Consider the following 25,921-nt stretch of genomic DNA (forward strand, 5'->3'; position numbering starts at 1 on the left):
GGCCAAGCACTGGTAGATCCATCTTTCCAGTCTCCATATGTGGAAAAGAACTGCGAGGAAAAAAAAAAAGGTAAATACCATTTAGTAGTCCACTAAGTGGGTATACCTATGAGGCTGTTTTATCCCTGCTTTGTACCTGATGGTGATGTTCACATGTGCATAGACTCAATTCCAGAGCATAAGAGAAAACGCAGCCAGCCTGATGTGTTAGCGCGTTGCTTGAGAGTGCAGACATGAGACTTGAGAAAGGGGAGTCTGAGGTCCTTGGAGTTCAAAAATGAATTTGTGAGTGACTTTGCTGGTGTGTGGAACCAGACTTATATATGGGGCAGATTTAGGTTACCAGCAGTTGGTACGCCAAAGCAATGACATATGTTTAAAAGGGGAAACTGAAAAAAAATACCAAAGGTTAGAGTTTTTCTCAGTGCATTAAGGCCATCTGTGACAAAAAGATAGTATGTGCCAAACTGTTAGCTGATGGAAATCTCTAGGAAGGAGTGCAAGAGAAGATGATTACGTATTTTCCCGGAAAACATACACATAAGGAATTTGGTATTACCTCAAGAAGGAGGAGGTATTTTTATTATTATGTAACTTTTCCTGTATATTACTTCGAAACTAGGCAGTATATCTCCCTGATGTGAAGGCATGTGTGCTTGTTTTGCTTTTGAGCTTTTTTCATTCCTTTTTTAGTCCATCAGGGAATCCTCAACATACCGTTCACTGATGGATGCTGTTGCTGAATCAGACACTTAAGCGTTTCATTTTGCAGTGAACTGGCTGTGCACTTGTCCGCAGGCTGCTATTCTTTGCTGTACACACAGACCCCTGACCTGCAAGGCCTACATCAATCCCACTCTTTCCTATCTGTGTGGGGAAAGTTGTCACCATCTGAATTCAGAATATTGCTTGTGCCAGGTTTCCTTCTGCAAACAGATGCCACCCGGCAGTCAGTGATCACTGGGAGCTTATTGTATCTTCTGGCTTGGGGCCCATGCCTCTTGTTGCGTTTTGGCCTCTGTCACGTGCGTGCTGCACACTTGCAGCATTTTGACAAAGCTGCCTGTAGAGCTGCACAGGGTAGGAGGCTGAAGGGGTTCCCACAGGTAACGTCAGCTGGCCTCCTGCAGAAAAGCTGCTGCTGGTTCTCTCCAACAACCTCCTGTTGTGTACCGTGGAGAATCCCAGGTTTTAAGATAATCTTCCTACTGGGTTGATTTCTTGAATTTGAATGTTTTTAGGACAGGATAGCTTTTGGGTTCAAATTACATCTTTGTGGAGTGTGCAGTTTTTATGTTTAGCCTTCAGGGAGAATTTGGAATTTGTTCACTGAATCTACCCTAATGGAAGTGTCTCCAGCCTTACTTTTTCACTGTTCATCCAGACCTTTCTTGAACACCAGGGTGTCAGTTGTTTTTGGTAACACACTTAACAGCTTTGGTATTTGGAGTTGCCAGTTGTACAGAGAAAAGAGCCAGATTTTGTTTTCCTTAAGTATCAATAATGTGAGTGTTGTCCCAGGTCGTAATAAATGGCCACTTTGCTATCAGAGTATCTTGCATTAGTTTTATTTTTCCTAAGTATCATGCAGCAATCTATTTACAGTAAAAGGCCTTTTTCACTGGTGGCAAAATGATTCAGTAAGTCATATGACGTCTTAGGGAATAGAGCTAATGGGGAAATAATGTCAGTATTAAGTCTTTTAGGGAGCTTATACTTGTCATTAAGTCTAGCCTTCTTAGTCATATACAGTCAGTTCAAACTGAGATAGTGACCACCTAAATAAAAAAGTACAAATACACAGGTAGCATTGCATAAACACTGGGAAATTAAGACACAGCGCACATATGCACAGGGCTTCTCCCTTCCTCTGCCTTTCTATATTAAGGGATTCACTGAGTGGACTGTTTTGACTTGGTGTTTGAGAACCGAGTATGGGAAGAATGTAAATTTAACCAAACATTTTCCAGTTAATGCAGCTGGAGGCCGGGGTAACAGTATGTGGTCCAGAGGGTCCACACTACAGTCATGTTCACTGATGCCTTAAATTTAGTGCAGGGGTTTGAATTATGTAGCCAAAGTATGCAGATTCTGGGATGCCCCATTTCTGTAGACTTGTTTGAAGATGAGGTTAGCTGGAACTGATTCCTCTATGCATCTCCTTTTCATTTGCTGATACAAAGAGCAGTGAGTAGCAAGCTCAAATACATCCACCGAGGCAGCTCTGATAAACCACAAGTGCAGTCTCCTGGAGTGGTTTCATGTGGCCATAGACCAGAATCAGGCATATTGTATGGATTTCTTTTTCTTCAGGCTTTTCTATTGGCAGCATTTCTAAAGTTTTAAGGAGTTTGATTTGGTAGAGAAGTAACTGGGGAAAACTGTTACCATCTCAGTGAATCTCAGTCTTTATTCAGAATCCTGTCTGTTCATTTTAATAAGTAAAATAAGTGTCTACAGCTCTTCATTTAGATTAGCTCTCTGGATCTGGTGCAGTTAGAGACAGTGAGTCTATTGTGATTTGGATATCTGCAACACCATTAGTAATTAACTTGCTGTTACAGCATTAATTTAAAACTCCACTGAAGACTGACAAAATTCAGTACAGCAGTTACAAATGAGATAATGGTCCTAAGTCTGACACAAGTAATTCCTGTACAATTTGGAGTCCATGGGCTTTGATAGGCCTGTAACAGAGACATGACTTTGAGAAAATGTACTGAAACAAAATTACGTGATTCACAGCCAGTGACAAGTGAACTAACTCTGGAGCTAGAAATGTGCTATCTACATAGATAGCTGTGCTTGAATTTTGTAGGCTTTCTGAGAGCATTTGCTAGCTCCCTACCTCGGGAATCATGCAGTGGTGACAAAGTTTCTAAGGATGTGTTTACTTTTAAGCATTTAAGCAGTTACGTTGTTTGCAGTGTCAAATATGGAGGCTGTGCTGATGTGATTTAGAAGATAATGCTTGTCCCTTTGAATCCAAAGGGTATTGTTCTCATTAAGACACAGGAATTTGCATAAACCATCAGAACTTGGTTGAACTTCAAAGCTTCACACATTTTAGGATTGCTTAAAATTTATAACTTTGATATCTGAGTAGGGCAGAGTAGAGAGGAGGTGTTTTAGTGATCTAATGCCTAAAAATACAAATAGAGTAAGAGAAATCCAAATTTGGCAGTGGCAGCTGCACAGATTGTAAGGATGACTCTATTCATCGTGACTTTATGATTTCAGTGTGGCAGTTAATCAAGGAAGGATTTGGGGCTTGGTTCTGAATACAGCAGAGAGCTGGTAACTGGATTTTGCAAGTATGCATTACTGCTTGTGTTATCTGTGCTGACTCTCTGCTAAAGCTGGTAAGAATTAAAGAGCTCTTGATCTTTGTCTCCCAGTGTCAGTAATTTAGGATGATGAGGCCTTTTTTCTTTGAGAAGAACTCATTAGCTCTAATATGTCTATGTGGTTTTAAAAGCAATATTGTAGGTGTTAGGCTAAGTGACAAATCGTGGTGGTTTTTAATGACTTTTTTACATTTTATTACTTTCTGAACTGAATCTGTGTTTCGGCATGTATTTCAGCACAAGCCCATTTTTAACACTTACAGCAGGCTTAGTGAAAATGACTCTGTGCTTGCTTTAAGTTCAGTCCGGGCTTAAGGATTTAACATCATAGAGTGGTTTTGGTTGGAAGGGACCTTCCAAGCTCATCCAGTCCAACCCCCTGCCGTGAGCAGGGACATCTTAACCCAGATCATGTTGGTCAGAGCCCCGTCCAGCCTGCCCTGGGAAGTCTCCAGGGATGGGGCATCCACCACCTCTCTGGGCAACCTGGGCCAGTGTTTCACCACCCTCATTGTAAAAAATTTCTTCCTTACATCTAGCCTGAATCTACACTCTTTTAGTTTAAAACCATTACCCCATGTCCTATCACAACAGGTGCTGCTAAAAAGTCTGCCCCCATCTTTCTTACAAGCCCCCTAAGATGTTGTGGGGGACAATGTCAAAGGCCTTTCAAAAGTCCAGATAGATGACATCTGTAGCTCTTCCCTTGCCTAAAGCTCTACTGTTATGGAAAAAAATGCCAGCGTAGTTCAGGTATGTTTAGATGATGTTGTTCCTGTCTGACATCTTTGTCCTAAGTAGTGTAGTACACATAGCATTCAAACCGTGACTTTGGCACTTGCTTCCGCACACACAGAAATTCTTGTCATGGCCAGTAACATAACAAATCAGGCCCTCTTTGGAACATAGGAATAGAAAGTGAAAGAATAATGTAAGAAGTGTGAGAGGAATGTAACTGAAAAATCTCCATGCAGAATTATCCTTGCCTTTGAAAGCCCTTTGGGCTTGGAAGATATGTGGTCCTCACAGCTGCTGGAGGTTCATCCCATCCAGATTGATCCCAGAAGTCTCTGACTGCAATGAAATGGTGGTGAAGCTGGTGGTTGTGCGAGTGCTGACTGCACTGTGAACCTTTGGAGAACAATGCAAGTACAGCATAAATACTTGGTCTGTTCACTGAATGACTCGAAGGGCTTTGCTGTCTCGGCAGGAATTTCCACCTGATTCTCTGGGACAATTTAGGATAGCCTAAATCCTCCAGGAAAAGTCTGCATCTCCAAGCAAGGCCTGATGCAATTCACTGTCATTGTCATTACCGTTAAGTATCCCTGGTAGAGAGCTTACAGCTCTGTGTATGTGTGATTAGAAATCCCATTGAAATAGTTGATGTTTTAAGTGGAGTGAATGTAATATATTTGTTTCAAGATGTATCAGTGGCCAAATACCAAGCCTGAGCAACTTCAGCAGGTGGCTCATTCCCTGGTTATTTGACTGAACTGAACTGATTGAATCAGGTTGGTTAGCTGTCAGGCAGGAGGGTACATCTGGCTAATGGTCTCCATTTCATGGTTGTTCATGAAGCAGAGGTGATGTAGATGAGTGGATAGATTGACATGTAAGGTTTGTGCTGATAGCCAGCCAAATTGAGGTTAGAGTGAGAAAGAACACAACATTCTGAATTTCCCTGCATTGCTCAGCCATGGCTAGGTTTTTGCAAAGAAAGGTGCCTTTTTCTATTCTGTAGAATATTTGTATTGATTTACACAACTTTTCAGCCTAGGGCTCTTTCAGCTTACAAAATATGAAGGCCTTCAGAAGGTAATATGGACCTTTTTGTTTTGGTGGACAACTCTGAGAGTACGATTTGTTTATTAAGGAAGTTTTTGAGTGAGGTTTCTCATCTGGAACAGTACTATGCAGTTTTAAATAAAAGAATATGCTGTATATGTGTTAAATACCTCCTGGGTTTTTATTATAACCTTTTGGAAAGGTATTTATCATCCTTTCAATTATGAGATTTAAATATAAGCTCACAGCTAGCTTCTTCCAAAAGTTTTGCAGTTAGACTTCGTAATTACTTACTGGAATGGGTATGAATTGCCCTAATTATTTACATGTTCATACATAGCATGGAATATTGGAAGTTCTTTTTCCTCCTTGAGAAGATGAGTGAGGTGCTCAGAAAAGCAATATGACCTGTGCTAAGGATCTGTATCTTTACTCCGTGTTGATGCATGTGCACAGAGCTCTCCAGACTCATCTTGGTGTGGAGCAGTCCCTCCTGTTCAATAACAGAGAAAGGTTAGAGTCATGATACCACATCAGATCCTTAGAATATATGGCATATTTATCTTTGATCTTTGAACCAGGAACTTCTGACACCTCATAGGAAGATGAAACATCCCTATGATACACCCAGTGAGTTATGAAGAGCCTTGGTGGTGGTATGTGTGGGATGATGCCACCTTGACTGGTCAGCCTGTGCCTCTAGGGGAAAGGTTTTCTTGCACTTTCTTCAGCACCCATCATGACATACGTTTATACTGGTCATAAAACTGTCTAGTCTCTGTTAAAACTGCAAACGCAGCTCCTTGCACCTGAACTTTCTGAGACAGCAAAATTTCAAAGCCAAATGCAGGATATATGGTGTAATAATTCCTCCTAGTTGTCTGCTCCTTGGTGTTTTGATTATCCTTTATTGGGATGGTCCCTTTGATCCTCAGTAGCATCTGATACTATTTTACTTGTATTTAGCTGAGAGTGAAGATGTATTTTAAATTACAGAGTAGCAGACTTTGGCATAGCCCATGTTTTCAGTGGCCACAGCCTGTAACTATAATGTAACAGCCCACAGCATACCGGGTTCAGGCTAAATCTGATCTTTTTCAATGCAGGTTGAGGTTAGGTCTCACCAGATAAAAAACCTTCGGGAGACAAATATCAAATGATATGCTCTTCGATCAAAACATCCCTATTCTTTGGGGTTGTCCTTGGGTTTACTGGTGTCATCTTCCAAAGTGAAGATTTTTATGTATTTACAAAGATCTGTAGATTTGTCTTTGGAAGACCATATCCGTTAGATTTCGCCTGGAACAATATGCTCCTTTGGTATGTGCCACACCACATTAGGCAGCTCGGTATGAAGCAATTAATATGTTCAGTTCATTTGCTGGATAGATGAGAATGTCGGAGGGGAAATTACAAAATCATGGAGTGGTTGAGGTTGAAGGGACCTATGAGGGTCATCCTGTTCGACCTCCCTGCTCAAGCAGGATCACTTAAAGCAAGTTGCACAGACAATAGTCAGACAGCTTTTGAATATCTTCATTTATGGATACTCCAAAACCTCCCTGGGCAGCTTGTGTCAGTGCTCAGCCACCTTCAGAGGGGAAAAAGTGTTTCCTGATGTTCAGAGGGAACCTCTTGTGTTTCAGTTTGTGCCTATTGCCTCCTGTCTTGCCAACAGGCACCACTGAAAAGAGCCTGACTCCATCCTCTTTGCACCTTCCCTTCAGATATTCGTACGCATTGATAAGATCCCTCCTGAGCCTTCTCTTCCCAGGCTGGACAGTCCCAGCTCTTGCAGCCTTTCCTGAGAGGAGAGATGTTCCAGTCCCTTCATCATCTGCATAGCCCTTCATTGAAACCTCTCCAGTATGTCTATGTCTCTCTTGTACAACACTGGGGAGCCCAGAACTGGTCCCAACACTTCAGGTGTGGCCTCACCAATGCTGAGTAGAGGAGGTCACCTCCTTCAGCCTGCTGGCAACACTCCTCCTAATGCAGCACAGGACACCATTGGCCTTCTTTGTGGCAAGGGCACGTTGTTGGCTCGTGGTCAACTTGGTGCCCACCGAGACTCCCAGGTCCTTCTCTGCAAAGCTGCTTTCCAGTTGTGTGTCCCCCAGCATGTACCAGCTGTTCCTTCCCAGATGCAGGGGTTTGCACTTCCCCTTGTTGAACTGCATGAGGTTCTTGTCATTTCTCCAGCCTCTTGAGGTCCCTTTCAATGGCAGCATGACCCTGTGGCATGTCAGTTGCTCCTCCCAGTTGAGTGTCATCAGCAAACTTGCTGATGAACTTGATTTGCAAACCCTGCCCCATCATCCAGTTCATTAAGGCTGGTTACTTGCCTTCAACTAGACTTCGTAGCAGTGATGAAAGAGATAAGCAGTGTAGTCAGGTTAACATTTGCTTGATGATATCGTGTTAAATATGAAGGAGAAAAAAAGAAAAACTAAATCCATCATAAACCAAATGTGAAGGGCTGTGAGCTAGAACACAAAGCATGGGACTGTTTCCAAAAGTCTTCTTGAGTGAAGCAAAACAGCTACTGTAAAAGATAGCCACTGCCAGTTCATTGAAATACTTTCTTTTCTGTTTGTTAATATTTTTAAGAACATGATAAGCTGAAAACAACTGCCTTGTATTTAAGGGTGGTTCTTACCTGGAGAATAGGGGGGTTCTTCCACTCACAACCTTTATAAACCTCACTTGAATCTTTCTTTATCATTGGTGAATTGCCTGCTCTGGAGGCAAAATGTAAACAAAGGTGTGCTGCACAGGTAATGACAAACCTCCTACAATACTGGGTACAGAGCATAACAAGATCCAGCCTATAGAAAGGTGTTACAACATGCAACAGGTTTCCATAGGGGCTTTTTTTTTTTCCTTTGAAACTAATGCTTGAACTTTTTACAGATTTCTTGTGTGCCTTTGTAACAGCCCTCCCAGGGGTTTCGCTGGCTATCCTCCACATTCCCCCAGGAGTAAGGTTGCATCTTAGGCTGATAACAAAAGGGGGTGCATTGGAGAAAATTAGAATATCCTTTATCACAGAAAAGTGATAATACATTTATAAAGTGTTCTGGTTTGGTTTGGTTTCTCTTTTCTATCATTTAACAATTAAATACACTTGTCTTCCAGTATCATCTTGATAATGAATAACTTAGAGCATTGCTGTTTTGCCAGGTATTGTCCTCACTTTGTAAGGTCCTGTTCTCTCAAACTTCATTGTATGAAACATGTGTATATGAACACAGAAATACGCCAAAAAAATTCTCTGGAGAGCTCCACCACCCAAAAAACATTTAAGGTGCTTCTGTCCATAGTTCTTTAGTCTGCTTTATGCGGAATTCAACTTACAGGAGTCTTTGTCTGCCCTTAGGCATGTCTTCATCTCAGTGGCACTCCAGTTAAGTGCTGCTGTTACTGAAGTTGTCCAGGTGGCTTTTTCACAGGGTTACTAAAAACTGTAGAATAAGATAGTGAACACTGTTCCTTCCTATTGTTAATAAGAATGAAAGATATTACTTAAATGGAAAAGTTTATTTAACTTTTAATACGTATGAGTTCAAGGGATACTTTTTTCTACATATGTTTTTATACTGGTGCAACTGAAAGCAGTTTTGCACAGAAAGAAAATAAATGTAAGTTTAATTCAGATATAATTTACCATTACTTCTAGGGAATATTGCTAAAGAAATAACTACAATGCTGTGATATGGTATTCCAAAGCTATTAAAATACTAGCTTACAGATCATCTCGAACAGAGGATAGAGAGCCCTAGTTCCTTCCACTTCATAATTATTTCAAAGTGTCCTAAAAATGCAGTGGTAATCCTGAATTTGAATCTGATCTTTCAAACAGAGTTTTCCTGCAGAGCTCGTATGTGACCGGCATGCCTTATGTTGGAAGTGCCTGCATGCGAGTGATCTTTTACTGCCAGAAAACCAAAAGAATCGAAGACTGTACCAAAACTTTTTTTTTTTTCCTTTTAGAGCATCAGAATAGTAAATAGGTTTTTTAATGGTTTTCCTCAGTATAAGGACCTTCTGTAAATCAGTGTGAAGTTCATTAGCAATTTGCACAGAGGGAATCTGATACATGCTGTTCAGATGTTGCCTGTTACCTAGTGCTTCTTGTTGGGTAAGGCAGATTCTACAAATGCAGTACCTGGTAGCAAAATTATTTAGCTTTGTTAATTGCATTCTTAAAATCAAGATGCATATAGTATGGTGGTACATCATAGAGGTTGCCCGTTTGCTTACAGCTGTATATACTAACAGGACAGTATAGGAACTGGTTTAGTTTAGAGGTTTGTGCATATGTATGGTCACCGTTTCTTGTTACTCTGGTGGAGAGTTTTTGTGGTGTGCATGGTGTCAGCTCTAGTAGGTGGTGGTGAAGTAGCATCAAAAGGCCACAGTGAGAGACGTCCCCATGCAGGCACGACAGACAACGCTCACCTCCAGCTACTGAAAGCTAAATGAGTAACTGCAAGATTTCAGTGCAGAAGAAAGGCGTAACAACCATCCCAGCAGAATACAGTGAGTTGGTGCCTTCAGATCCCAGGCCCTGACGCCTCCCGTCGTGTTTTCCTCCTGTAACACCACCGATTTGTGGCTCCCTGCTTCCCCTCCTCCCCACAGATGTGGTCCTCCCCTTTTAAATCATAGCACCACTGCCATTTTGTGACAGCTGAGAGCTGCAGCCTGACACCCTGGTGCTGTGTGCCCCGTTCCTGTGGTGTCAACAGTCAGTGACCGCTGCAGGTGACGGGCTGACAGGGTATTGCTGGAAGCCACCGCTGGTCCAAAGGCGGGATCCTGAATCCAGGCAAAACGTCTGTTGACATCAGCAAAGGCAGGATCTCAACGAGAGCGTGCGGTCTGGGAAGCTCTCTCAACGTATCTGTCTGGTTTCCCTTTGCCTCTGATATACGTAATATTGTATTTTTCAGTTTATTCTCTTCACACCTCAGTAAGAAGCAGATTTCTCTCCCATGAAACTTTTCAACACGCACAAAGCATTTGAAAACAACTGTGAGCGAAACAAAGCATTCCGAAACAGAGGTGAACCCAAGAATTTTACAAAAAATCTTGGGGTATGCCAGGGATGAACAGGGTTCAGGAGTGATCCAGGAAGTTTGACTTACTGTCAAGCAGATTTGTAGAAACTATAGCAGGAAGCAGAATTAATAAACAAATGGATAATGTCTTGTGATTAGATGGAAAGACTTTTTATGGATTAATAATTAGAAAGCAATAAAAATATATGGTCAGTTTATCAGTGAAGAGAGTGAAGTCCCGCAAAGATCTTTGTTAGGATTTGTGCTATTCAGCCTCTTCAATAATAACCCAGAAAGAGGCTGAATGTGCTGATAATAGAAAATTATTCAAGGTAGGAAAACCTAAAAGCCGGCTACAGTGACTTAGAGAAGACTCCTAATTTACTCTGTATTAGGTGAAAAAATGATTGGTTGAATTTCTGTCACTATGTACTAACTACCATCTGAAAAAATCTATAAATTATGTAAATGTGTGTACTGATGAGCTCCAAATTAGGTATTGTTTTCAGAAAAGAGATCTTGATACTGCAGAAACCTCACAAAGCTGTCAGTTCAGTAAGCACCTGTGAAAGCAAATAAGAAGTTGGATTTTGATAGGAAGCCACGACTAAATCTACTTACATATATAATGCTGCTTGCAGTTCTGGCTACATTTCAAAAAGGACTTAGTAGAAGGTGAAAAGGCGTAGAGAAAAGCAGCAACAAGGATCAAACGCATCAGAGTGACTTCTGTAAAATAAGAGACTATCTAAACTGGATTTTTTCTGTCTGATTAGAGACTACTGCTGGAGTAGTCAAGAGTGGTATGGGGAAGGTGGGTGAGGAACAGTTATTTGCAAATTCTCATAATTCAAAAGGAGAAATATTATCTGTCACCATATCTAAAATAGAAGTACATTTTTTATCCTGATTTTAATCAATATGTAACAATGTTGTGAAACTCCTAGCCATAGGATCTTGCAAAGGCTAAAGATAGAAGTGAACACAAGAGCAAACTGAACGTAATCACAAATATTTGCTGCTAAACACAGTGAACCAAGTGCAACCTCAGAGTCGAAAGAAGTCCTAAACCAGAGAATGCCAGAAGCTGGGGCAGTGCATTCGTTAGGGGCAGACCTCTGAACTTGCTCTCCTTCTCCCCTAAGCATCTGCTGTCTGCCACTGATACGGGACACCCGTCTGACACAGCACCGTCTCTTCTTACCTTCTGTGCACTTCTGCTGAAGGGTCAGAGCAAGAGCCCTGGCCATTCTGTAGATGGGTGCAATGATGCTTGGAAGCATTGTCTTGGATTTCAAGAGCCCAGCTTCCAACCCTGTGCCCTGGCTGCCTCGGCAAAGAACGCCGACCCAGAACGTTCACGGCCTGAGAAATTTCCTTCCAGGGCACGTGTTGACATTAATTGCCATTAAAAAGGAAGAGCAGGGGGTTAATAAGAGGTGTATCATTGCTTTTACCATCTGTTTCTCCAGTCGTGTCAAGAAACAAATTAAATGGGAAGTTTTTCAGTCTGTCTTCTGTGATACAGAAAAAAACTTTGTTTATTTTACTTATGTTCCTTTTTAATTTCACTCTTGGCCCTGTTCTTTCAATAGACACACCTTTATTTTTCTTTAAATAGTCTTTATCAAGCAGAACGTTTGATTTATATGTATTTTATATTATTGTTTTACACTTTGTCGTATTCTTTGCTGCTTGTACTCTGGTAGGGAATGTCCTTCTGTTACAGATTATCTGAAAACTCTGCCCTTTCTTCCTTTCACATTCCATTTTTCTCTCTCCTTGCTTCTGTAGATGACAAAGTCCACGATGGAAGGATCCAGCCAAACGTGCCTAGTGCCACAACCAGGCCTGTCAGATGGAATACCTCAGGTCAGCCTCCGATTAACAGACGGTGGTTCATGTTGGAAGGAGCTGGATTTAACAGATGAAATCTCCTTCGTTAACAGTGGTGCATTTTTCTGCAGGTTAGTGCTCCTTTTTTGTCTTTATGTTTGTTCCTTGGTTTGTTTTGTACCTCCGGCACTGAGCATTTTGAACACATTTTTTTCCATCAGTGCTTACAAAGTCAGTATGCTGGGGTGTAAGGTGAATTAATGTGCATAACTCTGTTGAAGCCTCACATTCCAACAGGTTCCTTACAAAGCCAGCTATGTGCTTTGATTTGCCTTTCAAATATACATTTTCAAGCATTTGAATGTGGCCTTGCTTGGTGAAGGAGTGCAGATGGACAGAACCATTCTAAGATTAGGCACTAGAAATGACACTAAGCACAAGATGCAACCAAAATGTGGATACCTCCTGTGGGTAATTAAGCATATTTGATCTGCTCAGTTTAAATCTTAACAGGTGGCTGACTTTATTCCCATTCTCAATCCAAAAAGGAAGGGCCTTTCCGGAGATCTTATCTTTCTCACGGGAGTGATGATAGTACTCGTTCAGACAAGACAAATGATAAAAGAGTGTCTATAAGAGTATCTATCTGGATTTATCTATAAGAATCTGTGTGAGTATCTGTCTAAAAGAGCATCTTGAGTTTTGATTGCTGGCACTTTGTCAATGAGGCGAACAGGTAATGGTCAGTTCGTTTTCTTGTGAAGTGCTTTCCTGAACATCAGACTGAACCAGTATCTTTTCATTGGGTCTGTCATTCCCTTTCTTCTCGTGTCTGGTGCAGAAAATGAAGGACTCAGGTTACTGTGGGAAATTGCTGTATGCTACTGAAATACGGGGTTGGCCTAATGTGGGAAATAGTGCTATTTACATGTCACGAAACACGACACCACAGGATCTCTGCATTCCAATGCAGAACACAAAGCAGAGGCAGTGCTGCCAGACACGTAACCGAGTGACTTCACTGTAGAAGCAGGAGACCAGGAGACAAGTGCTATTCTCAGCACTATTGCAGGCAGACAGACAGACAGCACTCAGTTCATGAGAGGAGTTAGCAAATTATGCACTAACACCAGATTTTGAATCATAATGAAGTGAAGCGTCGATGTCAAATCTGGTTTCTAGCCCTTGCAGGCACACATGCTCTTTAATTTCTAGCCATGTCAACTATGTGGTTTACTGTCCCAAAGCCTGCCTTCAAAACTCCTGCACTCAGAAGACATCAGGTTCATTTACACATCTTCGTTAATACAGGTCCTTTTGACTGAGCTGAGTTAGGAAGCAACTATTGAAGCAGGTCAGCTGGCAAAAGTGAGAAGACAATATGGTTCTACCAGCTGGACAGGGCCAAGCAGGTGGGACTGGGTCAGAACTTAGGGCTTCTTGCATTGGCGTGCTGGAGCTTGGCACAGTGTGTCCCTGCCCCATACTCTGCTGCATGTTGCAAGGTGTAAAGGGACATCAGGTGCTCGAGAGTTGAAACAAAGGACTGCCGAGTCTTGTGACTGGGAAAGTATGTGTCACTGATGTACTTCATGAGGTACCCGAAAAAATTGTGATTCTTTTAGGAGAACATTCCCCAAAATTTGTAATTATTTGCTGTAGGAATTCAGATTTTCCTGTCAATGTGTAATTCCTTAGAAGAGTACTGTGGAAATATGGGACAGTTGGACCAATACTGGCACAGGACATTAAGCACCAAATGAGAGGTATTTGTAATTAGGCAGATGCCTAATCTTCATGCTCAGGCCTCGAGATGAAAGATGCCTTCTGCATCTCTAATTTTATCTGAGGAATTAATAAACTGTAGAAATTAATTTGCTCGTAATCGCATTTTATTCAAGAATGCCCTAGTTTTCTGTCCTGTATCACACTTCTGTACATATTTACCTAATTGGGTTGTGTATCTGTACTGCTGTTAGCTTCCAGTGCTTTTTTGGCAGTGATCTGCTGCTGCTGCTGAAGAAGGAGTAGGTAGTGCTTGCTGTTTTCCACGCAGTTTCCAGGTGGCAAGTTGCCGGGCAGGACAGGATGGAGAGGAGGCCCTGGACGACTCCTAAGAGGAAGAGAGGAGAGAGGTCTCTAGCAGACCTAACATACTTGGGGGACAGCTGTTTGTGCATTAATGTAGTGCTCTCTATATCAGGAGTGGTTTAAAACATGCTTTTGACAGCCTTGTGTCACTCATGTGTACCCTAAGCTCACAGAGAGGTATTACCTCGTATTATCTCAGTGCAAGGCTACATTAGGAGTTTTCACCTTTTTCAGCAGAAGAATTCTGGCATCTGAGCTAGACTATAAAGTGCTGTGCAAACATGCTGCTATTCTTGTTGGGGGGGTTGTGTCACAAGGTACTAACAGTTCTTAAATAAATGTTATCAGTAATTATATGTAATTATCAGATATCAGTGAAATGGCTGTATCTGCTCAGCTAGCATATGATCTTTATTAGAAAAGAATAAAGCTTGTTCTTGGTAGCGATAATCATTTGCTGTTTCATGAAAACACCTGTGTTTTTTTCCCTTTCCATGCTCAGATACAATGATATGGGTGGAGTAGAAGAGGATGAAGGGTTACACAGACTGGTAAATGTAGAACTCCACCTTTAGCATGCTCACAAGTGTTACAGTGAAGAAATAACCACACACACTGAGCTTGTTAAGGCCTCCCTAGCAAGGACTGTAGTCTTTAATTTTTCAATCAGTTTCATTTGACACTAGAGCAGAGGTCTTCAGGGAGCAAGTGAGAGACTTCTGGTTGATTAGTGATTTTGGATACTATTTAAAATACCTCTCAGTATGTGTCTTCATACAGTTGAGCTTAAAATGAAGATCCACTTATTAATTAGCAGCTACAGTTGTGACTATGTCTTCTAAAATGGCTTACTAGTTTTTTTTAAATATTGAAAGACATGTTATGCTTCATCACACGTATGATATTCCTCATCACAGGAATTTTTTGAAGGTGCTGCTGTCATTCGAAATATGTGAAGTATCAGTTGCAGTCAAAACATAATGCAGAGCATAAAATCTGTATCACCTTCTGTTCACAACTGTTATCGTAAGCAAACGCTATTTGTAAAGTTTATATGTTCTTTTTTCTGACCAAAAAAGGTGGGTTAATTATATTTACCTGTAATCCCCACTAGCACATAATGTATCTGTTCTCTTGAAAATTGCCTCATTATTATAACTGTATGCCAAGGGCAAACTGTTGATTATGCAGTAGCAGAAAAACATGCCTGTAATTAATGCAGTCTTCGGGTAAATCCCAAAAGAGTGGAGAAACAAAGGAAGGGGAAGAAGACACTGGTCCTCTGAAAGGATGAAAGTCTGCAGGCAATATGCAGCTTGTTGCATATTTTGTGAGGATTATGTCATTTTTGCAAGAGCTCCTGTGCAGAGCTTCAGAGCAGGGCAGCCGAATTTCTGGACCCTGAGAACCACGCACGTACTTTACCAGGCTGAGAGCCACAAGACATGCTGCAGAGCTGAGGAGCCGAGGGAGGCAGCAGCTTTGGGACAGGGGTATAGGCAGGAGGGAACGGGGCTCCCTGGGGTCTTAGCAGACCATCAGTGAGAGGGTGCGATGGTGGGCTTGCAGCTCTGTGAACCTCGGAGTCTCTGTTTGGGTCCCTCTTTCTTTTTACTGTCTAGAAGGGCAAAGTCTGGTCAAAGCTCTGGTTCAGAAGGGGCAGACATAACTGCAGTAGGAACTGGAGTGATTTTGGATGTGCCTAGAGGGGCTAAAACTTAAGTGCTTCTAACAACAGATTCGGATGGATTTTGCTTCAGGGATAGGATATATTCAGATTTAAGTGGATAAAAAAGTAGGAGGGCCTCTTGGAAGCAATGATCTTAGCCTTTCGTGCTAAACTTCATATACGAGCAAAGAAAAGCCTTCAGGCAGGAGGGAAAGTGCTTCCTGCAGCCAGAATGTGAGACAGAGGATTGTTGATGGTGAGCAGAAATGTCCTTCCTGATGCTGGCTCAGAGGTGCATCCTACCTGCAGACTGTTCGTTGTCACCATCCTGGATCTTTTACCTGAGAAATAGGCTTTGCTGTATATGGCTGTTCTAGCACTTGCTGGAGCTGCATCTCTTTGCAGTCCTGGTGCGGTTTTGAAGGAGGATCCCTCAGCGAGAGGGGGCACCCTGTTGTTTGCAGTGCTGTTAGGCTCTGTGTGTGTTCCCTAGGTGGAAATACCAGTCAAAGGAGTGCGACTGGGTACCCTTTCTTGCTAGTAGTAATCAGGTGCTGGGGAATGGGTACCTGCATGGCAGCCATACTTTGTGAAAAACATCGTGCAGTTCCTGAGAGCCAAAGCTTAGAGCAACCAGAGCAGTCATTCAGTAAGCAAGCTGCCTTCTCCAGTACTTTCTAGCCATGTCTTTGTGTGCCAAAGTTCATAAATTCCTGTTTGTGGCTGCAGTCACAGCTGCAATGAGATTTGCCAGCACAGATACCCCGTGCTGGCTTTCCAACATGTGCATGTTCTCAAACAGAAGGTTTGTTTATATCAAGCTTTTGTTCACAAAGATCCTTATATCTGGCCTATGTCCTGCAAATAAAGGGATCACACGCTGTAGTATCCTCCCTAAAGTAAGGGGTGGGTTAATGTACCCTGCTGCACCCTCTTCTTAATGACACTGCATGTTCTCCCTGTTAATTGTTGAGCTATGAAAACACACGTATTTGTACACTGAGAAGTTTGTGCTTACTATAAACACTTTCCCTATTTGTTGGCTTTCCTTTTAGCAGCTGCAGTTTAAAACCAAGGCAAGCCAAAACTTACCATTATCCTCTGGCATGTGATAAGAACTTGGGTGCCTGTTGTTGCCAGAACAAATCAAGAGGGGGGCTGGTGTTTGCTTAGCTGACTATTTTTGTTTAGGTTTGGGTTTTTTTTGTTTTTGAAGTCTGTCTTGACAGTACATTCTGTCCCTATCCAAAGTAATAATTTGCCTTATCACTCAGGAGCCTTGCTGCCAGGTTTACATAAGGGATTGCAGCCAGGCAGCAGGCAAGGCTGCCCTCCGACAGCCCTGGATTCTTCCAGAAAACTGCTCAGGAAAGGAGCAAAGGTCTGGACACTGAGAGGTCGATGGAGAAGCGGTGAGGGTGGTTGCCTGATGCATCACTCGGCAGCAGCCTCTGATAGGCCATGCTCTTAGCCCTCGGAGGGGACTGTTTTGTGTAGGGTGTTGTTGCTGTTTGTCACTTTCTCTCTTTAGATTGTGTTGAGTTAGTTTTTCCAAGCTGACTCATTTAACTTTGAGAGTACATTTGTCTCCACCCTCCTATGCAATCAATTCCCTTCTTTCTTGCATTGTGAGATGCTGGCACTGGGAACTGCCTTACCTAATGAGTTGTTAAGAAAAGCGTGCAGTATTCTAAAAACACAGCCTCAAAGACGTGATAAATGTGTCTCTCCAAGGTAGGTGACTGTGAATGGCGAGTCAGGGTGTGGTCTCAGCTTTTCCACGGTTCTTCTCCCCTGTTTATAGCCAAGATGTGATGACAGTCACAGTAATATGTAATTATGTAGATTTTTTTCCATGCAAGTCACCTGGGTGGATTTCAGTTTACTTTTCCAAGCATTTGCCCTCTCTCTTCCACCCTCCACAGGTTACTCCTTTAGATTAGGCTTTTTCCATTACACTATTCTAACCTTCCTATTTACCTCTAGCCATCTTATCTTTGCCTCTCTATGCAAGATTTATCTGGTGACAAATTATGCCTTGAGGGATGGAGAACATTTTGAGTCTTATGCCCTGACCTGTGCCACAGCAGTGGAGGTTCATCTCGGAAGCAACAAGGATCACAAATGAAACAAAGATCTGACAACTGTTAGCTGTAGAAATCAGCACTTTAATGCGATAATGTGCATATGGAAACAAAAGTTCTTCTTTCAGTCCATGAGCCGAGTATATTAGCTTTTCCTGTTTCCTGGGACAGCATCCAGCAGCCTGAGAAACCAGCAAGGGACTACAGTAAGTTCACAGCAATTGAGTAACAAAGCTGAAAAAAACTGACTCTCTATCTCCAACATTGCCCTCTCAGCTAGGATTCTTTATACTGTCATCTGGTTCATTTTTTTTTCTTTTTGTATTTCCTTTTGCTGTGAGGAGAAAGTCCCTTCATCTCATGAGTCTGGTGGCTTCCTGGTACCAACTGGGTCAGACAGTAGTTTTTGCTGTAAGAAATAAGGTACATACTTGTATGACAGTTTTGAGGTCATTTTCAAACAAAAGGATTGATGACCTCTTACGGGAGAACACACAGGAATTTAAATCAAGGAATTTAAACCAGCCTTGGAAATCGTTTTGGTTTTATTATTTGTATTTACAAAAACCAAGACACCCATCACTAAACCTGTATTACTCGCAACTAGGGAAGAGTTAGAGCCTTTGCACTGTGACTTATTTTTACTACAGTAAGTGAGCGGTTCCCTCTCCGGTAGCTTCCTTACCCTGTCCCCTGAAGCGCCTGGTGCATTGTTCAGTGCGGCGTGCCTTGTTTCCGGGAGCTTTGCAGAGCAAGCAGTTTTCTACCACCCGGAGCTGCGAGGTCCGCTGGTGCGCCTTCCTGTGCGGCTCCCCAGAGGGGACCTGGGCCCGCGTCCTGCAGGCAGTCAGCAGGAAGATCAGCCGAGCAGAGGTCACCCCGTTCTCAGCCAGAAGCGTTTGCTGCTGCAGCTTCCCGGTTCAGCTGAAAGAGCTGTGCATTTGGACGTTGTGTTCGACACGTTGCAGTGGAGGCTGATGGAGTTCAGCTGTGACTTCCCATGACACACATGTATATTTTTAATCAAAGTGGTCAGCTGGCTGTCTAATAAGAAAAGGCTGGGAATGGTAAGACAGGGTTGTCACTCAGTGTTCTGGTCACTTTGCTTGCGTCTGTCTGTCTCTGAGCTGTTTCAGTGTTGTAAAATCCTCCTGTTTCATGGTCAGTGGCCATGAGAGATTTATCTAATTATATCTGTTGTGAGGAATGTGATCCCAGGCTGACTGCTTATCTACAAATTGCGCTTTCTCACCTTGGCTCAGTGCCTTCCTCCTGGCCTGAGAGGGCTGCAGTTAGGCAGTGTGAAGATAGTTCTGTTTTCTGTACCAAAGCTTTCCTTTTTATTCTGCACCTGTTGCAAGAAGTGTATTTGCTCTAGGGATGACTGCAAAGAGAGGCCATTAGGTAACTGCAAACAAATTACTAAAGGCTGCTTGGATGGTAATGACTTCCAGTCATTAAGGCTTTGACAGCCCTCCTGGAAATAAGAGGTTCCACCACCAGTTCCTCAGGCCCTTTCTCAGTCTTCAAGCTCTCTGCATTCAGAAAGTTTGAGTCATGTCAGGAGGGATTAATATCTAATAAAATAACATTTTTATTATCCTGCATTACGATTAGGAACCACCTAACCACCATGGAATTATTACTCTCTTGGGAGAGTTTTATAAAATATGTAGATGTTTCCTTCAAAAAAAAAACCTACTCTGAAACTCCAGAAAGTGTTGGGGGGAAAAAAAAAAAAAAGGTGACCACCATTCTGAGGGGTTACTGAGCATCACAGAAAATAAGTTTTCCTCTAAACTCTCATTAGCTTTTGCTGGATTTATGCCCCTTGGGTGGAAAACTTGCATTTTTCCCAGGAGTGTGAAGGTGGGTTGGGAAGTTACAAGCTTACAGACCTTCCTCTTGTCTTTCTGAATGTTCTTGATAACTAAACATAGGCTTATGCTGAAATTTTGTTTCCCTTCGGTATCCACTTGTGCCACTCCTAACATTGCTCAGACTGGCCTGCAGCAGGATAGGAGCGTGTTTACACAGCCTGGACACCTACAGAGTGGTGAGGCTCAAAGCTGATGTTGCAAATGAGGGGCACAGCAATGAGCTGCACTGATTGAGTCCGGCATTGTTGTGCCTGGCTGCACATAAATCATAATTCATGTTTCTTGATATACGCACAGCTCGGTGCAGGAAAAAAGCCCTGGGACTGGCCTGAGAGGGCTGCGCTCTGGTCAAATACAGTCACGTTTTGATAGATGTAGTCAGAATTGTCTTTTAGCCAGAATCTGCCTTGCTTCCATGGCAGATGCATCTTTCCAGCTCTAGGCAGAGATGGAGTTCTTCTCACCCAGCTCACTCTTCTCTCAGTGCCTCCCAGCCGGAATCAGTCTCTCCTGCCAACTCGTCTTTTCCCACCACCTCTCCCGGGAGCCAGGCTGGGCACTGGGGCACTTGTGCAAAGGGAGGACTCCTTTCTATTGCGTCATTTGCTGAAGAAAAGGAGCTATTTCCAGAGGGTTTTTCTGGAGGGTAACTCCGCCAGGCCGCCTCCCTTGCCAACACAGATGACAGTTTTGTCTTTCAGTGGAGTAAAAAACTGCGTGCACCAAACGTGAATGGTGTGGCCTGCTCCTCCGCTTTGCTCAGCCCCTTCTGATATGGTTGTTATTTTGTGAGGCTAAGGGTGAGCTACGAGCGTTGCACTTGAAGATGCTTTAGAAAGCAGGAAGGATGGTGAGTGCAGAGGCATGGAGTTCAAAAGAACAGTAATTTTGTAAAGGATTGGAAAGATGTTTTTGAAAGGTGGGAAAGTGTGAGACCAGTGACATTTTTGGTAGGAAATATAAATAATGCAGGGAGTATCAAGGGCTTGTTTAAATTTTTAAAATTTTTTTGAATGTTTTTGCTGACAAATGAATGCTTTTTCATCGGTGTTTTCTGGGGCAAACATTTTCTTTGGTCTGAAAGAGCCGAATTTTTACAGGGTCTTTGTGCAGACTGTTTTATAAAAATAATCATTTAGAGGAGTGGGAGAAATTTCATTAGATTAGCAGAGCTTAAAGCCTGCTTTGAAAATAACTTGTACATGACCAGACTCCTGCTTGTTTGCTTGCTCTGCAGTGCTCTGGCACGTGAACTGACTGGTGCAAACAAAAAAACGAGTGACCTGTTACGCAGTATGCTTTACCCTGTTCCCACAGTAGATTAGCTGGCACAACCATTCATTACTTGATGCTTTCCCAGAAAACCCGTTAGGAACCTACTCCCAATCCTCCCCTTTCTCGAGGAGGGAAGCCAAGAAATTGTTCCTGGGCTGTCCCATGAGGCAAGAGTCCTTTGGAACAAGTTAAAGCGGCCGGCAGCGGGTGGGGCAGCACTTGCAAAGGACACTGCTGCTGAATGAAGAGCAGCACAGCAGCTAATGCAGGTCCCCTAAGGAGCTTGAGGTGTCCCTCGCGATGGGAGATGTGCTTGCATGCTTATCTGTCGGCTCAGATCAGGAACTCTGAGAACATGAAGCTCTGAGAAGCTTTCAACTTGGTGTTTACTTTTCTCCTGTCCCAGCAAGTTTAAGGAATAATTATGGAATATATTTCCTCCTTAATAGATTTTAACTAGCTTTTTTTAAAAGGTAATTTGGCCTCCAAGTTGCAGGAAGGAACAGAAGAGCTATAGTGCAAAAAAACAAACAAACAAACAAAAACCAATATTCCCCATGTATATGCCAACAATACTTGTATTTCTATGCCAGTGCAAAAAATAAAAGAAATAAAATGAAGTCAACTGAGAGCAAACTACTTCTCTTTTGGACAAGAGGAGTATCGGTTAAGAAAACAAGTAAGAGTATTGTGCAAATTACATCTGGGCAGATTGTATAAAGCTTGGCATTCCTAAACAGAGGCAATGTTAAAAATTCACCATTGTCTTTGATGAATTGTGTCACTAGTTAGTTATCCTTGTCATTTAAAAAGTCTCATTTCTAGTAATAATTTGTCTGTCTTTGACTCCCAGCCATTGGATCTTGTTCAGCTTGTGAGTACTAGGTCAAATATTAATGTTTCCTGCATGGATAGGGTGTTTTCTTTGAAAAGCACTAAATGTGTGGGGTTTAGTTCTTGCGTTCCCTTCATGGGTTCTCTTTGAGCACTCTTCCATTTTTCACAGCTTGCTTGAGAATGGGCACTGATCGAAGTTTTCTGTAGCGACTACTCCAATAGGAAATACAGACACAATACACCTTTTCAACGCAATATCCGTGTTGATGCCTCCTCAGAGAACGTTACTTTTGTTAGCCGCACAGTCACTCAGGGCTTGTGTAGAAGTGCTGATCTGGCCTAATACATCTCCCAGTAGGACCCATCATCTTGCATATAGTTCCTAGATCGGAGTTTTATATGCCTGTATGGAAACTCCTAATGCTTGCTTGCACACAGCGTAGAAAAAGAACCACCAGTATTATTTTACATTTCCTTTCAGATTATTGATAAAAGCATTCAGTGGTGCAGGGCTGAGTACCAGCCTTGGAAAGTCGCTGTTAGTACTCACTGCCTTTCTGAGGATTCTCCTTTTACTAAATTACGGTTTTGACATATTAGTTGTTCTTTCCTCCCATTTGTGCTCTTTTGGACAGGGCCTATTTAATCATCTCTCTGCTTTGTTTGGACATGAAGGGCTACAGTTTCCAAATATGGTTTCTATTTACATGTGACTCGCTTATTTCATGTGTGCACACACAAATCTTCTGGTCTGTGGGAGGTTTTCCAGGGTATTTATCATTTGTAATTGCAGATGTTTGTATTCACAGATACTCTAAAGAGAAAAATGCGTGTATCAATGCATGTATGTGTACTTAAATAATGGCATTTTAAATTTTGTATTGGTGGTATTTTGTAAAGTATATTCTTTGATTTTTTCAGTCTGATGATTGCTTTGCTTTGCATTTCATGTTTCTGCCAGGGGTAAATTATTGTGTAACTTAGTAACCACTGTGGCAATACGTTGATAGTATTCAGCAGAGCTCCAGCATCTTAAAAAAACAGATTTTATCAGACCAGGCAAGATATTTTCTTTTTCTTTTCTTTTCTTTTTCTTTTCTTTTAATAATATCTAATTTGTGTATGATAGTGCAATGAGGCAAGGGGTAACTGCTTTTCAGGAGGCAGACCCAATCACATCCTCATAAAATCTAGTATCTAGATCACTTTTATCTTATATCCTCTGGTGCTGTTCACACATCCTCTTGTTGCTTTAGATGCTGAGAAAATTACTTGGTAAAGCACTTCTGTAATGATGATTGACAAGAGACTTCCTTTCCAAACGTGTTCATTCTTTAAATGTTTATGGTGGTGGAGAAAAGTAATTATTCATATATTTAGTTCCAGAGTCTTTTTTTTTCTTTGTTGAATCTCAGTAAGAAATTTGTAAATCAAATAGTTTGAACCCAGGTGTTGCCTTGGCATAGGTGCTGAAGTGTGGCAGTATGTGTTGGTATTTTAGGGGGCTTTATAATTTTTATTTGCTGTCTGTTTTCCTGAAGTATTCGCAATACACTAAGGAGCATATAGGCAGTGGAGAGGATGCTGTGCCTCTCCTGAGAGAAGGTTTTTTTTCCCCATCCTCTGTATGTAAGTTGTTTGGTACCATAAATAGCCAGTGCTGTGCATTGTTGCTGCCAACAGATGAGTTTGGCCTTTCTGAGCAATAGGAATACAATAATTGTATGAAACTTGCAGAAGAGGTTTTGTTTTCCATGTTTGACATGGGAGAACAAATTCAACAAGTGCAAAGAAATCCAAACTAAAATGTTGTATAATCCCAGGTTTTACATGTGACAAGCCAGCTTGAATTATGCAAGTTAAAATGCATAAGAGGGCAGGGAGAGGGTAGGAATTCCTGCCTCTGTCAAGTAGCAAGTTGGCTTTCACATAAACATCTGTGAGAAGGAAGTGGAATTGTTTGGAGATAAGATTGCAGTTTTCTGGCAGCCTTTGCCTGCCTACTTTGTGCCACAAATACATCACTTGTGGTCTGTACCCACGAACAGGGGAGGTGAAGAATTAAGGAATTGTGTGCTTGTTTAGCAGGGTGAGAGATTCAAAGGGCCCATTGAGACAATGTGTGGGGCGATTTCCTGCTGCTTGTGTAGCAAGTACTACTGCCCTTACTGACAGTTGGCCCATGTGCCCCGAAATATTTTTTAAATTTCACTCTCTTTGACATTTCTCAGTGTTAAAATCTTTTATTGCAGTATTTGCAACTGCTCCAGAAGTAACTAAAACTTTGGGAAACCAGCAGTGCTAGCAGAAGTCCACCAACTGCATTTTTTCATCTCTGGTCTCCTTTCTTTTAAAGGATGGTGACATTGCATGCCAGTGGGCATGCAGGGAAACATGAGCTACGGCACCTCTTCTTAGTTGTGATGTTTTGGGCAATGTTAAAGAGTCAGGCAAGGGAGGAGAAAATTGACACCCCACTGAGGGTACTCCAAAAGAAGAAAAACAGCAGGTGGATCTGAAGGTACTGATGGCTCGCGGAGCCCTGGGCGACTTTAATGTTCTCTCAAGGCGTCTGGTTGATTTTAGCAGGGTGGCGTGAACTAACCTTATTCACTGATGCTAATTCATAAATTAATCTTTCTGGTTATTGCAGCATCTCTTTTTGTTAGTGGATTCTTTGTTGGGGATCTTAGTATGTCTAAGTTCATTTATACAGGCAAATCTCATGGAAGTTAAGACAAAATAGCTAGTATATAACTTCAGAGTACAGCAACTATTTGAGTTATTCCACTTCTGTTTATTCAGCAAGCTGCTCTGGAGAACACTGACTCCTTCCCCATGTAGATGGGTCCTTAGTTAAATGTGGAATTTTTTTTTTCATTGGCATCCTGATGGTAACACTCAGTTTATAGAAGTATGATAAACTGTGAATAATTGTGTGTGTATAAAAAAGGCTGTCCAGGAAGAGGCAATTTGATTTATTGTCAAATTGTGAAACAATACAAGGTGCCTTTGTTTTACACTGAAGCAGTTTTATGTATCAGAGTAGAATCTTTCTCTCATGGTTTTAGTTGCTTAAGAGCACATATGGTGCATTTAATTTAACAGGAAGTCATCAAGATATTCATTTAATTGCCAGAGATAAGAGCAGCCCAGATCCATGCTGGCAGAGTGCTTTATCAGCATTGCTGACTTTCCTAAAAAGGGGCCCTGCGCTGTGCCTGGTGTGACTGTGGTGCAGCAGAATAGGCTTGTGCTGAGGCCACAGGCAGAAGCATCACTAATGCTCTTCTTCCAGCCAGCCTGCTGACAGGAGCAAATATTAAACAGTTCAGTGTACTGAAGCAGAGCCACTTCTCAATTGACCTCTGCGTCTCTGCTCCATGCCACCGCTTTCTGAGGCTGCAGCTGCCTGCTGGTTTTAAGATAGAAAACACCCCTGTCTTCTGCTGAGAAAGGTCAGGATCTGTTAAGCATCCCTGTGAAATGTCTGATACCCTTCTGCTAACCTGAGTGTCTGCTGCTTCTCCAGAAAGCTGATGTGGCTTGCGTCTAATTCGCATGACCTGTATCTGTATGGAAGTCTTACATGTACTTACATGTACTAAGTTCTTGCCGCAGCTTTCTCCCGTGTCAGTGCCAGTCCTCACTGGGGTTGAGGGTGACGGTGCTTTTAATATTGACTTGAATTTTTGAAGACTGGCATGTCTGCTAATGCCAGAATAGTCATTAGGATTTTACCACCTAAAATGCTGAGAGGATCCATTCTCTTATGCCACTTAATCAGTTCGAGTTTGCGCCCTTCTTTGTCGTATAAAGTGTGTGGTGTGGTAATGTCGTTCACAGGTAGAGCAGCAGCAGAAGCGTTTCTCTCCAGTATTGGTGGAAGTTGAAGGTGATTCCTTAGGTGTTCTGGGCAGAGGAAATGCAAAGGTAAAAAAATAAAACTTGGGGTATGCTCCTTCAGCAGCCATCAAACCTTTCAGTGCAAGACCTTCTGACAGAATGTATACTGCTTGTTTTCCAAGGCTGCTATGTCCTGGAAGGTGGC

General features: G+C 42.2%; 1 protein-coding gene and 1 long non-coding RNA gene across 9 annotated transcripts in view; one reads left to right on the forward strand and one right to left on the reverse strand.

Annotated features, from left to right (window-relative positions):
• FAM13A (family with sequence similarity 13 member A) overlaps positions 1-25,921 on the forward strand; it is a 133,020-nt gene that overhangs the window by 44,611 nt on the left and 62,488 nt on the right. For 7 of the 8 annotated variants that reach the window (XM_065633626.1, XM_065633620.1, XM_065633621.1 and 4 more), the window contains one exon: positions 11,993-12,165. In XM_065633626.1, the coding sequence (XP_065489698.1) occupies positions 11,993-12,165 (173 nt within the window). Of the gene's footprint in view, positions 1-3,291; positions 3,363-11,992; positions 12,166-25,921 lie in introns of those variants that run through there. The other variant, XM_065633627.1, reaches the window with a different exon arrangement.
• On the reverse strand, positions 17,942-19,019 carry LOC135988066 (uncharacterized). The gene is made up of 2 exons (XR_010606111.1): positions 18,564-19,019; positions 17,942-18,060 (listed from the first exon to the last, which is right to left on the reverse strand). It is a non-coding gene; the product is annotated as an uncharacterized LOC135988066 (long non-coding RNA).

The sequence above is a fragment of the Caloenas nicobarica genome, chromosome 4, assembly GCF_036013445.1.
Source record: "Caloenas nicobarica isolate bCalNic1 chromosome 4, bCalNic1.hap1, whole genome shotgun sequence".
NCBI lineage: Eukaryota > Metazoa > Chordata > Aves > Columbiformes > Columbidae > Caloenas > Caloenas nicobarica.